Source organism: Dasypus novemcinctus, chromosome 8 (genome assembly GCF_030445035.2).
Source record: "Dasypus novemcinctus isolate mDasNov1 chromosome 8, mDasNov1.1.hap2, whole genome shotgun sequence".
In the NCBI taxonomy this organism is placed as follows: Eukaryota; Metazoa; Chordata; class Mammalia; order Cingulata; family Dasypodidae; genus Dasypus; species Dasypus novemcinctus.
The window spans coordinates 57,554,793-57,569,906 of record NC_080680.1 but is presented as its reverse complement, the minus strand read 5'-3'; the positions used below and the strand labels follow the sequence as shown (position 1 = coordinate 57,569,906).

The following is a 15,114-nucleotide window of genomic DNA, read 5'->3' as shown; positions in this document are numbered from 1 at the left end:
AATAGAGTTTCAGTCTTTCCAATTTAAAATCTGAAAGTGAATCTGTTTTAAAAATTATATTTGCAATAGATTTTATGCTGGAAATAAACAATGAGCTTAATTATAATAATAAAATTAGCTTTCACCCAGTGAGCACTGAACAGAGCGTACCTGTCTACAAATAATCAGATGGACAAAATATTAGGGAAGAGGAATCACTATCAAATAAATGACATAAAGGGAAGTGGTAACACAGTGGTGGGAAAAGGGGGACAAAGCTTCTTTACCAGGAATAGGGAATCTGTGGAATAATATATCAAGGAAAATAAAATACAGATGATTTAAATTTCTGATTTAATCTCTTAAACCAGACAGGAGGAAAAGCATAAGAAAGTATCATTTAGTAAATTTTTAAGATGAAATTTTTTTTGAATTATGTCAGATGATGTTTTATGAGTTATTCTTAGCAAAAGGTATGTATCTTAAGAAATAACAGTAGAATTATAAATCAGATTCAGATTTAGTATTATATTTTCTAATACAATCAGTTGTTAGCTCCCATTTCTAAAATTTTTGCACTGAGCCCTATACAGAATATATGCTTGATAAATGCTGCCTAGTTTCTAAAAGATTTGGATGAAAACCAAATATAGTATTTGCAATTTATATTTTTTTGCTGACCTAGAATATAAATGTAGGGGGTGATAGTGGTCCCAAACATTTTCTTTGAGCTGTAGTAAGGCTGGAAAAAGTACTGGGGAATAGATACATCCAATCTCTTTTGTTTAGCTTCTTCAGGTAAGCCAGTTTGGGGGGAAAAAAAGGTTTGCTTAGTTTTACAATAAAACAAACTTAAAAAAAGAAAAGCCCTGACAAAACACGTTGAATTTTAAAGAACCTATTCCAGCAGCTAGATTACCAACATGCTCTCATTAATTGGAATATTTAACCAGCTATGATTGCTTATGTTAAATACCTTTGAAGTGGCAATATTATTGAATTGCCATATGACTTTGTTAAAAAATCCTTTTGGTTGAAGCTAGCTTTTCTCCAAGTCTTAAATTATTTTAATGTCTTTCTTTAAAAGGCAAAAAATATATAAGGTAAAATGGCAAAAGTAAATAGACTCTGAAGTGGCCTTAAAATATAATTTATCTTAGAGTATTTTAGGATATGTTAAATGTCCATTAACAGCTTGGGGAAAAAAATTATAGACAGCTGACTAATTCTGGCACCTTTCAGATAGGGAGGGACTGGGTCCCTCTCCAACCTGGCATGAAGTGCACGCAAGAGGAAGTGGATCTGAACTTGCTGAGATACACACACACTGGGGCAATGGATTCCCAGAACGAAGACAGCTTCACCTTCTTCCTCTGGGATGGCGACAATAGGTCTCCAGCATTTGTCTGTCACATCACCATCCAGGACATGGGGAAAGGTAAATGAATGTTCAACCAAGGTTTATTGGTGCCAACTTATCTAAGTGGAAGTGAGCTGGTAAAATCACTCAACAAATGTTTTCTCTTTCTTTCCTTCCTTTCTTTTTCCCTGAAATTCCATCATGTATGGTTTGATCCTTTGTCTCTCTGCCTGCTTTGACTAGAATCTATGATGTGCTTGCAGGTAGAAAGCCAGTCCATTACCTTGCCCACAATGTGGCTGCACAAGTTCCTTGAACTGGCAGGTGTTAGTTTTTGTTTTTGCTTTAAGTAAAAATTTTCAGAATCAATTGGTAACACTAGTTTTATCTTTAGGAAGTGAATCCTTACTTGAAAATGGAGTTTCAAGGGAAAATATTTCCAGTAGTATTATAATAATAACAATAATAAAGGAAGTAGAAACAAATGCATTTCAAATTTTAAAATAATCAAAAGGAACTTGATCATTGAAAAAGGTTGGTAGCTGTTGCTCTTTTTACTTTGAAAGTACTAAATCATACTCTTTGGGGACAAGGGAGAACACTCTAAGATCATAAACTTCTTTTGAGTTAATTGAACAGATCATTTGCATAATAGAACTCAGCAGCATATAAGTGGTAGGAGGAGGGGAGTTAAAAAAAATACTGGGAAGAAAGCTCAGCAGGAAGAATATCAACTCCTGATGCCCAACTGTCACTAACCCATAATTTTGCTGAGAGCCCAGATGAGGCACATAAGGATCACACTTAATTCATCTATATATAGTCCAGCGATCTAAAAAGGCCCAGAAACAAACATAGTTTTGATCCTCAGTACATCCTTGTTGAATGATTGCCTTGCTTTGGCTGCTAGGAAATTCACAGCTAAATTGAATGTTTAAGTGCATTAAATATCTTCCTTCATGAGCCTTGTAGAATTACAGAATTTCTTAATTTAATAAAAAAAATTTTGTCAGCTTGGTTTGACTTTGAGATGTTTAGTTTTTGCTGTATAATATATTTTATTTGTTTGTTTCCTGATGGTAAAATGTGTGTTCCTTGAAGATGTCGAATAAGTAACTTTCAGATAAGCTAGGTATTACTGTACACATTTCTCTCTGCAAAACAAGACTATGTCCATCATAAGTACATGTCCAAGAAAATGTAATACAACAAATGCATTAGAGTAGACTGTCATTACAATTGCTTAGCATAGTGCAGTTTGCTGGTGGTGGAAGGAAGCTGTTCCCTGCAATTTTCTGAAGATCATGTTCCTTCTCGCTAGAGGAAAGTAGGATCGGGGGGAAAAGGAGAGGATTTCGTGGCTGGGCTTAAAGGTACTTCAAGAAGTATCTTCCAGATTACAGTCACATTCCACATTAAGGGAAGCTGGACAATAGAAATTCTAGGTGTGCACCCAGAAAGAGAAGGAACCAGTCTGTATCACAACTGACACGTATTTTCTAAAAGGACTTTTGTAAACCTATGCTCATTAGACACAGAAACTTGTCTTTTTGTTTTTTTTAAATAGTGGTCGTTTATCTAGGTATAGTGTTTATCCTTTTAGTTACTTAACATCAATTTTCTCAGGTTGTCCCATGATTTTATAGCCATAAATGTTTACCACTTGTGATGGTTAGGCTATTATGTCAACTCGGCCAGATAACTGTGCCCAGTTGTTTGGTCAAGCAAGCACTGGGTTAACTGTAATACAAGGGCACTTACGGACTTTAGTCACCATTAACTTTACTGCAGTGGTAAATTGCTGGTTATAATTACATCAATCAGGGAGATTGCCATCAGCAATGAGTGACACTTAACCCAAACAGTTGAAGCCCTTAAAAGGGGAAGTGATTCCAGCATTGAGAGAGAATTTCCCAGCCCATCTTTGGACAGCCAACATTTCCCAGAACTCATCAAGAATCTTCACTGGACTTTCATCAGAGGTCCTGGTTGCAGCCTGCCTGCAGAACCTGTACTTGTGCATCCCCACGGCTGCGTGAGAGACTCTGATAAATCTCTTACTATTGACAGATATCCCTCGTTGATTCTGTTTCCCTAGAGAACCCTGACTAATACAGCTCTGCATAAAGCCACTCAGAATAGTTAGACTTAATCATAACCCTAATACTGAGGGTACAGGTTATTACCATTTGAAGGACCATTATAAATAACATTAGGTCTTTGAATTACTCTATCATCTGGTTTGCACTGTGGCAAAAGTGTAGTTGAGATTTTTAAGAGAAGTTTAGAAGGACATCATCTCTTGTTGACCCTAACCCATACTCTGCCCTTGCAGTGCTAAATGATTGGATTGACACAAGAGCCAAGTGCTCTTTCTCCCTTTATTCCCATTTTCTGCTCCTGGTGGAAGCTCTTATGAGTGTTTTTTTTTTGTTTCCCCTCCCTTGTTCATTCTTCTTACTTGCTTGATAAATTCATCTTGCTTCTCTCTGTAGCATTTCTGGCACAGGCTTTGATTTCCAATTAGGATGGACTTTGACTCTACGTAATACTTGAGTTAGATAGCCTTTTGAGAAAATAGCATGGTATACTCCAAAGACCAATTTGATCATCTAAACAAGGTTTTTCCATCTTGGCACTTTGACATTTTGGAATGGGTAATTCTTGGTTCTGGTGTGTTTCTTTTGCATTACAGGATGTTTTGTAGCATTCCTGGCTTCTACCCTCTGGAAGTCAGTAGCAAACCCAGTCATGACAAGAAAAAATGTCATCAGACATTGCCAAACGTCTCCTCGTTAGGAAGTATTGGTCTAAACTGGTACCTCCTTGATGTTGTATCTGCATTTCTCCCTCTGAAGACAGAATATCTTTTCAAAATTTTATTGAAGATTTAAAAAATGTAGAGATGACATTTATTTCACACATTTTTCGTTTTGAATATTCACGCTTTTAGTGTGAATTTATAAAATTCCCTATATAGTAAAGAGATGAAGCAATATAATATTGTTTATAAGCCTGTGCTCTCATTTCAAAGAGCTTGAGTACAAGTTCTAGTTTCAGCTTTTATTAATTGTGTAACCATGAATAAGCTAGTTAACATTTCTGTGCCTTAATTTCCTCATTTTTAACCTGGGAAATATGGTAATACCCTATATCACATGATTGGTATGAAGATTTAAGAGCCTCTAGCCCTATGCCTGGCACAAAGTAGAAGTTCTAATTTTTTTTTTAATATTCATTTTCGATGGACCTCAGGTGAGCAAAATTGGATTATAATCCTTAATTTGTAAAACACTACAAACTTGGTCCATGCATGACCCACTTCTATTTCACTCATTCATACATTCTATTTAAAATAATGTAATGAATGCCTGTAACCCTGTAGCACAATTCAAGGACTGGAATAGTAGCAATAAGGAACACCTGCCTATCTGCTCTATATATTTGCTGTATACATCTGCTCTGTATATCTGCTCTACAACCATCCTGTAACCACCCCCCTGAATTTTGTCTTTATTGCTTTCTTCCTTTTGTTGATAGTTTCTGAGACTTGCTCAGGCAACGAATGGTGTTCATAATCTCTTCCTGTATTGTTGCATGTAGCTATAGTTCATTCATTTTGCTACTGTTTAAAATTCATTTATATAAATAGGCCACAGTTGTTTTGCACTCACCTTTTGAAAAGGCATTTGGGTTATTTCCAATGTTTTCAATTACAAACTGTGCTGCTATGACCATTCTGGGACATGCCTGCTGTGGTGCAAGTGCCTGAGTTTCTCTCCAGTACACAGCTGGGCTGGAATTGCTGGTCGGAGCATATGCGAATATTCAACTCTTTGCAAAATAATGCCAAATTGTTTACCAATATGCACTCCCACCAGGATCACATGCAGGATTCTCTTGATTGATTCACATTGTCTTTAACACTTGGTACTGTCAGACATCTACATTTTTGCCAATCAAAGGGGTATGAAATGGCAACTTATGATGATCTTGATTTGCATGTCCATGATTATGATGAGATCCAGCATCTTTTACATTTATTGACCACCATGTGTTTCCTCTTCTGTGAAACGCTGCTTGTGTCTTTTGCCCATAATTCTTCTGTTAATAGTAGTTATATAAAAATTGCTGAATCAGTTTAATAAAAACTCTATTCCCAAATTTAATTTGATAGTTTAGGCTCTTTGTACAGTAAAATGATGTGTGTTTGGTCCATTGTTAAACACTGTAAAGTTTCATTTCCTCACATGTGTGATCACAGTTTTACTCTGGACTTCTTGGCATACTAAAGTACAATGACTTTCCACTGATGTTGTGCAAACTAGAATATATACAAAATGAAATTTATTTTACTTGCTGAATGTCAAGTAAATGTTTACTTTTTGTGATGAATAATATTAAAACAAATAATATCCATATAGTGTGAAACAGTACAAAATAGGGACGCTCTCAACTGACTTGCAAATGTGTTTTTTTAAAATTTTTGAAGCCTGTAAGTTTTCCATTTTTTAAATTCTATCAAGAGGAAACAAAATTAAACACCAAATATATAGGCTTTGATTTTTTCAGTTTTATCTTTGTCTTTTACCTGTAACTTCAGCATTATATTTTTTTCATATGGTTCTTAACCAGAACCTCTTCTGTCATGCAGGTGATATTGTCATCCTTGCAAAACCTCTTGTGGTATCTAAAGGTAACAGAGGTTTCTTGACGACCACCACTCTCCTTGCTATGGATGGAACAGACAAGCCTGAGGACCTGCTCTATGTCATCACCTCCCCACCGCAACATGGCCAGGTCGAATATGTCCACTATCCTGGAGTCCCCATTACAAGCTTCAGTCAAATGGACATAGCAGGACAGACAGTCTGTTATGTACATAAGAGCACGGCAGCTGTCCCCAGTGACACCTTCAGGTAAGCCTCATGGAAACTTTTCAGATTCTCTTACCTGACTTACCTGAATTCTTAAAGGAACAATTGAGTCATTTCCAGTTGTGGTATAGAAGAACATAGTTGTGTTCTTCTTCTATTGCTTGATAGTAAAAGGTGAAGGTATGTGATTGAAATGACAGCAACAAGACTAGAAATTAGTGCCTGTTTAAAAATCATGAAGGCATAACCAGATCCAAATACAAGCTGTTCTATGAAGAGAAATGGTAAGTGCTGAGGGTCCCAGCTAAGGACTACCATAGAAAAGTAATTTATGTCTTTTTTTTTAATGTTTTTTTTTTTAATCTGAGGAAAAAGCATTTACTACTAAGCGTTTGGCATAAACAAACACTGCCTTTTGATACAATGTGTTCCAGTAACTGTATCATAAATCATGTTGTCATAAAGTGGGTCCTATTTCCCCATAGAAACAATGGTATAATTGGGGCTGTGCACCTGCTCAATGATTTTGTATCAAATAAATCATTGAAATGAATAACAATCTGGTGAAAAGGTAGAAATACAACATTAATGAAAATCTACAATCATTTAAAATATTAAAATCTGTTTCAAGCCACATAAAGCAAGAGAAACTCTAGAGCAGGAGTTCTTAACCAGGAATTCACAGAGGCCGGGGTCTGTAAGCTTGAATTGAACATTCAAAAAAACACATTATTCTTGCAGGGACGTGTTGGTGTGTGTGTGATGTATTTTTTAAATAATATATGCTATAGTGTGGACTTAGTATGATTTTTATTTTGATGTAGTATGTTCTGAGTGCAGTGGATAACTGCCGCAAAAAGGTTGGTAAAGATGGTAGAGATGGCTTTATGACGCTGTGGGAAAACTTGAAATTCTAAATGTTTGCTGACAATGACCATTTCAACAGATGTTAACCAGGTATTGACATAATGGGCAAGTTGTAAAACATAATTTTGAATAATCCTGAAATTTAATTTAAAGATATGCCCATGTTGAGTGTCATAAAACTATTTACCGCTATATTCTGAGGAAGGGGTCTATGTTTTTCACCTGACTGACAAAGGGGTTCATGGAACAAAAAAGGTTAAGAACCCCTACTCTAGAGGGTCTATCATCTAGCAGCTCTCCTAGCTCGCTAAGTATGAGGTCCTTTGTAGAAAGACAGATGCCCCAGCCTGGGGTGCAGATCAGGGAAACTTAGACTAGCATTTGGGAGAACTGTGTTACATAATCCACCCCCTAAATTCTACAGATTATGAAAGAGGCCCTGAGAGCATTGATTCATCTGCCGTACACCTAGGGTTACTGACCACCTGTAAAATTTTTACCATATCACACTAAACATTCATAGGAAGCTCTAGATATTAACTTCTATTATTATTACTATTGTTATTGCTGTTATTTATTGTATTCTTTCCTTGGCCCCCTTTCCCCCCAATCTTTACAACACAAAGCAAAATCTTCTTATCCTTTTTTAAAAAAAGATATATAAATCACACAAAACCAAGTATAATCTTGGAGGAAAAAAGTCACGGAAAGGAGCAACAACTATTCTTTTTTTTTTTTTAATATTCAGAAGTCATTTTATTTCCTTAAAGCAGGAGAGTAGACATATAATCAACATTATTTCCTAGAGTGTGCAATATAGAAATTATTCACATGAAAAAAAATAAGAATGGAAAACCTCATATGCGAGAAAAGGTTTTTAATGTACAACTAATTTTGACTCTAGGTTTTTGACACTATATACTAGTAGCTTTATAAATCTGAATAACATGACATGATATATATTTGAACAAAGTATGCATATGCATCCATTCCAGATGTTGCATACACTGTATGAATAATCTGTTTTTCACTTTGGTCATTGAAATTCCATATGCTAGGCTAGTAAGGGGCCTTTTTTCTTTAAAAGCAAGATGACCTGGGAAAAGGACTTGGCCCAGTGGTTAGGGCGTCTGTCTACCACATATGAGGTCCACAGTTCAAACCCCGAGCCTCCTTGACCCGTGTGGAGCTGGCCATGCGCAGTGCTGATGCGCGCAAGGAGTGCCGTGCCACGCAGGGGTGTCCCCGGCGTAGGGGAGCCCCACGCGCAAGGAGTGCGCCCGTGAGGAAAGCCGCCCAGCGCAAAAGAAAGTGCAGCCTGCACAGGAATGGCGCCGCCCACACTTCCCGTGCTGCTGACGACAACAGAAGCGGACAAAGAAACAAGACGCAGCAAATAGACACAGAGAACAGACAACCGGGGTAGGGGGGGGGATTAAATAAAATAAATCTTTTAAAAAAAAAAAGCAAGATGACCTTCAAATCTGTCTTTCATTGGAATGGTCTGAGCATAAGCTTCTTCTATAGCTAACCCTGTTACTAAATCGACCGCCAGCCTTGATTAATTGCTGATTTTGCCACTCTCATTGTAACATCCCAGAGATAAAAACTCTTTTGCTAGATCCAAGTCCTTTTTGTAGGTGACTCCTCCCTCTTGGTTTTGTTCTAGAATATGACTGATCATGCTTTGGCTTCTTGGTCATCTAGCACATGTGTGCAAAGATGAGCTCCTTTGCCAGGGGCACTCCAGTGCCCGTGGCAATCTCTGCATGCCTGCTGTACTGGGAATAAATGCCAACTTTGTTTCAACAAGGCCCATTTTTGCAGAGGAAGCTACTACTCTTCTATCACAGGCTAAAGCCAGGTCAAGACCACCACCTAATGTGAGTCCATTTATTGCTGTAATTGGCACAGGAAGATTAGCTATTTCATTCATCACTGTGCTTGCTGTGGAGACAAAAGGACCAACCTCACTGGGGTACATTTTGATTTTCTTTAAGGTTAGCACCTCTATTTTCCTCCTCTAGGTACTGCACCCACAGCTCTTCCTCTGTTTTCACCTCAGAGCTGTAGCCCCTCCGGGGGCGCCGCCCACCCCACATCGCGGCCCTCAGCACCCAGCCCGGGCTGGTCGGACTCGTGATCTTGTCGCGGAGCCTGCAGCCCCAGCTTCAGGGCCAGTCTCACAGAGCCACCGTGCTGTCAGTGAGGGCACGGGACTCGGTGACTGCTCTTGCTTTCCAGTTCGCTACCAGAGGCCGGGTGCTTTTCGGCTCAAAATATGCATATCAGGTTCAGGATTTTTCGTTTTCCACCCATTTCTATAATTGTTTGTTTCTCTCCAGTCCTGCTTCCCCCTTCAATGTCCATAGGTGTCTACCACAGACATTAATGACTGTTTTGGAGAAACCGGTTACCCTGCTGGAGAAACCCGTGTGTGAATGTGCAAAGATGTCCAGAATGTGCAAAGATAGGTATTAATTAGATGGTGGTGATGAACTGAGAATGAAAAACAAAATCTCTACAAGTAAGGATTAGTGATATAAAAATGTCCTAATTTGTTTAGATAGAAAACCATATTAGATGGCATTTTAAAAATAAATCATTTATTCCAGGAGTTTCTAAATGCCATCTACAGAAGGGCCTCATGAGAATTACCTGGAGATTTATAGAAAAAGAAATTCTTGGGTCTCACTCCAGAGAGATGACTTTGGTAAGTCCCATTTGGGACCAAAGAATCTGTATATTTGCTAAAAAGCTCTGCAGGTGATTCTGAAGCACAATCAGGACTAGCAGCCACTGCGGGTCCAGCCCACACTTCAGAAGAGGAGTGAGTTCTGAAGAAGGTTAAGGATTCACAGAAGCCCTTAAGGGCTCCTGGGGCACAGAGATTGAAGGAGCTGAGCTGAGGGGCTATGGAGCCCTCACCCCAATTTATTGAAAGAGCTCTGCTTTTATTTATGTATTTTTATGGCTTTTTTTTAAAAGAGAAATTATAAGTTTACAAAAAATCATGCAGGAAATAGAGTTTCTTTGTACTCCCTGCCCCTACCACATGCACACTTTCCTTTTACTAACACTTTGCATTAGTTTGGTACCTTCATTACAATTGATAATATAATTACGCTATTACCTATAGTCTGTTGTTTAATTAGGGTTCCTTGTTTGTGTTGTACAGTCCTATGGTTTTATTTTTCAAAATTTTTATTCTAGTAACATATATAACCTAATTTTTCTCCTTTTAACCATGTTGCTGCATTTACGAGAACTTCATTTCTTTTTATGGCTAAATAATATTCCATTGTATGCATAAACTACATTTTGTTTATCCATTCATCTGTTGATGAACACTTGGGTTACTTCTCTCTTTTGGCAGTTGTGAATAAGGCTGTTATGAACATTGGTGTGCAATGTTATTTGCGTCCCTGCTTTCAATTCTTTTGGGTATATATCTAGAAGTGGGATTGCCATCATATGGTAATTCTACACTTAACTTTCTGAGGAAACACCAAACTGTCTTCCACATGACGGTGCCATTTTACATTCCTGCCAAAAATTAATGAGTGCTCCTTTACTCCACATCCTCTCCAACATTTGTTAGTACCATTTTTTTAACAGTAGCCATTCTAGCTGTCCTGTTGTGGTTTTGATTTTCATATCCCTAGTGGCTAATGATATTGAGCATATTTTCCTGTGCTTATTGGCCATTTGTACATCTTCTTTGAAGAAATGTCATTTCAAATCTTTTGTCCATATTTTTAATCCCTCCCGCCCCTGTGGCTTTTTGTGTGCTGTCTGCTCTCTGTGTCCATTTGCTGTGCACTCTTCTGTGTTTTTGCTTGTCTCCCTTTTTTTGTTGTGTCGGTTCTCCATGGTGCTTGTGGGCCAGGCAGCTCTCTGCAGTGTGCGGGCAAGCCTGCCTTTAAAAGGAGGCCTCAGGTCACAAACCCAGGGCCTTCTACATGGTAGATGTGAATCCAACTGATTGAGCCACAGCCGCTTTCCTCTTTTGCCCATTTTTAAATTGCATTGTTTAATTTTTGTTGTTGATTTGTAATATTTCTTATATATTCTGGAAAATAAAACCTTATTGGATATGCAGATTCCAAATGTTTTTTCCTATTCTATAGGTTGTGTTTTTACTTTTGTGATAAAATCCTTTGATGCATAAAAGTTTTTTATTTTGATAAAGTCCCATTTATCTGTTTTTCTTTTGTTACTCCTGCTTCGGGAATAAAGCCTAAGAAACCATTACATAACACAATGTCCTGAAGATGCTTCCCTATATTTCCTTCTAGGATTTTATAATTTTGGTTCTTATAGTTAGATCTTTGATCCATTTGGAGTTAATTTTTGTATATGGTGTGAGGTAGGAGTCCACCTTCATTCTTTTGCATGTGAATATTCAGTTTTCCCAGCACTGTTTGTTGAAGAGACTTTTCCTTCTCCATTGAGTGGTCTTGGCACCCTTGTCAAAAATTAATTGATCATAGATGTGAGGGTATATTTCTGTAGTCTCAGTTTGATTCCATTGGTCCATATATCTCTTTGTGCCATTGTCATTTTATTTTGATTACTGTAGCTTTCTAATAAGTTTTTAAATTGGGAGTCCTCCAACTTTATTCTTCCATTTAAGATGTTTCTGACATTTTAACAGTATTTAGTCTTCCAATCCATGAACACAGAATGTCCTTGCAATTATTTAGCTTTTCTTTGATTTCTTTTTAGCAATGTTGTATAGTTTTCCATGTACAAGTTGTTTACATCCTTAGTTAAAACTACTCCTAGATATTTGTTTCTTTTATTTTCTATTGTAAATAGAATTTTTTCTTGATTTCCTCTTCAGACTGTTCATTGCAAGGGTATAGAAACACTGCTGACTTTTGCATGTTCATCTTGTACCCCACCACTTTGCTTAAGTCATATATTAGTTCCAGTACCTTTGTTGTGGATTTTTCAGGATTGATAGGATCATGTCACCTGAAAATAGGGAATGTTTTACTTCTTCCTTTCCAATTTAGATGCCTTTTATTTCTTTTTTTGCATGATCTTAGAAGCATGCTCTTTTTTTGCTGCTCTTAGAAGGAAAGCTTTCAGTCTTTCACTCTTGAGTATGATGTTTGTTGTGTGTTACTCTTATATGCCCTGTAATGTATTGTGGGAGTTTCTTTCTCTTCTTAGTTTTCTAAGTGCTTTCATCAAGAGAAGGTACTGGATTTTATCAAGTTTCTTTTCTGTGTCAATTGAAATGATCATGTGGGATTTTTCCTGGTATATATTTCTTTTAATGTGCTATTGGATTCGGTTTGTTAGTATTTCATTGAGGATTTTTGCATCTATGAATATATTTGGTCTGTAATTTTCTTTTCTTTTGGACGTTTTGCTCCTCTTCAATTTTTTGGAAGAGTTTAAGTAGGATTGATGTTAATACTTCTTGTAATGTTTGGTAAAATTCACCAGTGGAGCCGTGTGGTCCTGGACTTTTCTTTTTTGGGAAGTATTTGATTTCTGTTTCAATCTCTTGTTTTTGGTCTATTGGGATCATCTATTTTTTTTCTTGACTCTTAATAGGTAGATTATGTGTTTCTGGGAATTCATCTGTTTTTTCTAAGTTTTCCGATTTCTTGGTGTACAGTTCTTCATAGTATTCTCTTAATCCTTTTTATTTCTGTGTATTTGATAGTAATGTCCCCCCTTTCATTTCTGGTTTTAGGTATTTGTGTTCTCTTTTTTCTTTCTGATACTACGTAAAGGTTTGTTGGTTTTATTCACCTTTTCTCAAAGAACCAACTTTTGGTTTTGTTGAATTTCTCAATTTTTTTAATGTGTAAAAGAGATGTTTTATTAGTAGTTATGATGACTATGATGATAATGACAAACAAGATATACCAATAATATATGAGAAATCAGTATGTAGTGGAATGCTCTGATTATTTTACTTTTTAAAAAAACATCATTAAAAAAATACATATTAGTAAAGCATACAGTTCATCCAAAGTGTACCATTGTATTTGGTATAATCATATAGCTGGGTGTTCATCACTTCAATCATTATTAGAGCATTTTCATTATCTCAATAATAATAATAAACAACAAACAGGCAAACAAACAAATAAGAAAATTCCTTACCTCTCAATTTCTCTATGCTTCCCCCACTGTACTTAGCTGCATTTCTGGTTATTTTATCCGAAGTGTATAATAAATGGCTTTAGTATATTCACAATGTTGTACATTTGTAATCTCAAAAATTTTAGAACAATTTCATTCCTACAAAAAGAAAGAGTACACACCCCTTAGCATTCCTTCCTCAGAGCTATATAACCACTAATCTCGTTTCATCTTTATAAATTGATTTATATTTGCATTTTACATAAATGTGATCTTACAATATGTACTACTCTGTGTCTGGTCTCTGTCATTAGTATAATATGCTTTTATTGGTCTGGTATTAACTTAAATTTGTTGAGCTTCAAAGAAAAGCTGAACAAATGCAATTTGCATATAAAGCTGAATATATGCAATTCTACCCATGTTCATATTTTACGTAATGTATTTATATTTCACATAACATATTTAGTTCATAATAGGGCACTCATACAGTATTTGTCCTTTTGTGTCTGGCTTTCTTCACTCAGTATAATGTCCTCCAGGGTCATCCATGTTGTCATATATTTCTCAACTTCATTTCCTCACACCGCTGCATAATATTCCATCATGTGTATATTCCACAGTTTGTCTATCCATTCATCAGTTGATGGACATCTGGGTTGTCCCAACTTTTGGCTATTGTGAATAATGCTGCTATGACAACATTGGTGTGTTGATATCTATTCGTGTCACTTCTCTCAGTTCTTCTGGGTATATACCTAGCAATGGTATTGCCAGCTCCCATGGGAAGTCTGTATTCAAATTCCTTAGGAACTGCCAAACAGTCCTCCACAGTGGCGGCACCATTCTACATTTCCACCAACTGGGAATAAGTGTTCCTATCTCTCCACATCCTCTACAACATTTACAGTTTTCTGACTTTTTAATAGCAGCCACTTTATTTTTTTTTTAAAGATTTATTTATTTATTTCTCTCCCCTTCTCCCGCCCCCCCCACCCCAGTTGTCTGTTCTCTGTGTCTATTTGCTGTGTGTTCTTTGTCCACTTCTGTTTTCAGTGGCACGGGAATCTGTGTTTCTTTTTGTTGCGTCATCTTGTTGTGTCATCTCTCCGTGTGTGCGGCACCATTCTTGGGCAGGCTGCACTTTCTTTTGCGCTGGGCAGCTCTCCTTATGGGGTGCACTCCTTGCGCATGTGGCTCCCCTATGCAGGGACACCCCTGTGTGGCACAGCACTCTTTGTGCCCATCAGCACTGCACATGGGCCAGCTCCACGGAGGCCCGGGGTTTGAACCGCAGACCTCCCATGTCGTGGTAGACGGACGCCCTAACCACTGGGCCAAGTCCGCTTCCCAATAGCAGCTACTTTAATAGGTGTGAAATGATATCTCATTATAGTTGTGATTTGCATTTCCCTAATCACTAGTGATATTGAATATTTTTTTCATGTGTTTCTTCATCATTTGCATTTCTTCTTCGGACAGTTGTCTTTTCAAGTCTTTTGCCCATTTTAAAATCAGATATTTTGTCTTTTTATTGTTGAGTTGTATGATCTCCTTATATATCATGGATATTAAACACTTATCAGATATATGATTGCCAAATATTTTCTCCCATTGAGTCATCTGCCTTTTCGCCCTTTTGACAATGTCCTTTGGTGTGCAAGAGTGTTGTATTTTTTTTTCTTTTTTTTTTTATTGACTTTGTAATAATATTACATTAAAAATATATATGTGAGGTCCCATTTAACCCCACCCCCACATCCCACCTTTCCCCCACCCAGCAACACTCGTTCCCATCATCATGACACACCCATTGGATTTGGTAAGTACATCTTTGGGCACCTCTGCACCTCATAGTCAATGGTCCACATCATGGCCCATACTCTCCCCCATTCCATCCAGTGGGCCCTGTGAGGATTTACA

The 15,114-nt window shown here is 37.2% G+C and overlaps 1 protein-coding gene and 1 pseudogene across 1 annotated transcript in view; one reads left to right on the top strand and one right to left on the bottom strand.

Moving 5' to 3' along the window:
- Nucleotides 1–15,114, top strand: part of FREM1 (FRAS1 related extracellular matrix 1) — a 161,804-nt gene that overhangs the window by 98,887 nt on the left and 47,803 nt on the right. Inside the window, exons 23-24 of the mRNA XM_058301883.2 lie at nucleotides 1,222–1,417; nucleotides 5,994–6,258. Of these exons, the coding sequence (XP_058157866.1) occupies nucleotides 1,222–1,417; nucleotides 5,994–6,258 (461 nt within the window). The remainder of the gene's footprint in view (nucleotides 1–1,221; nucleotides 1,418–5,993; nucleotides 6,259–15,114) is intronic.
- Nucleotides 7,558–9,185, bottom strand: LOC139439443 (methylglutaconyl-CoA hydratase, mitochondrial pseudogene; annotated as a pseudogene).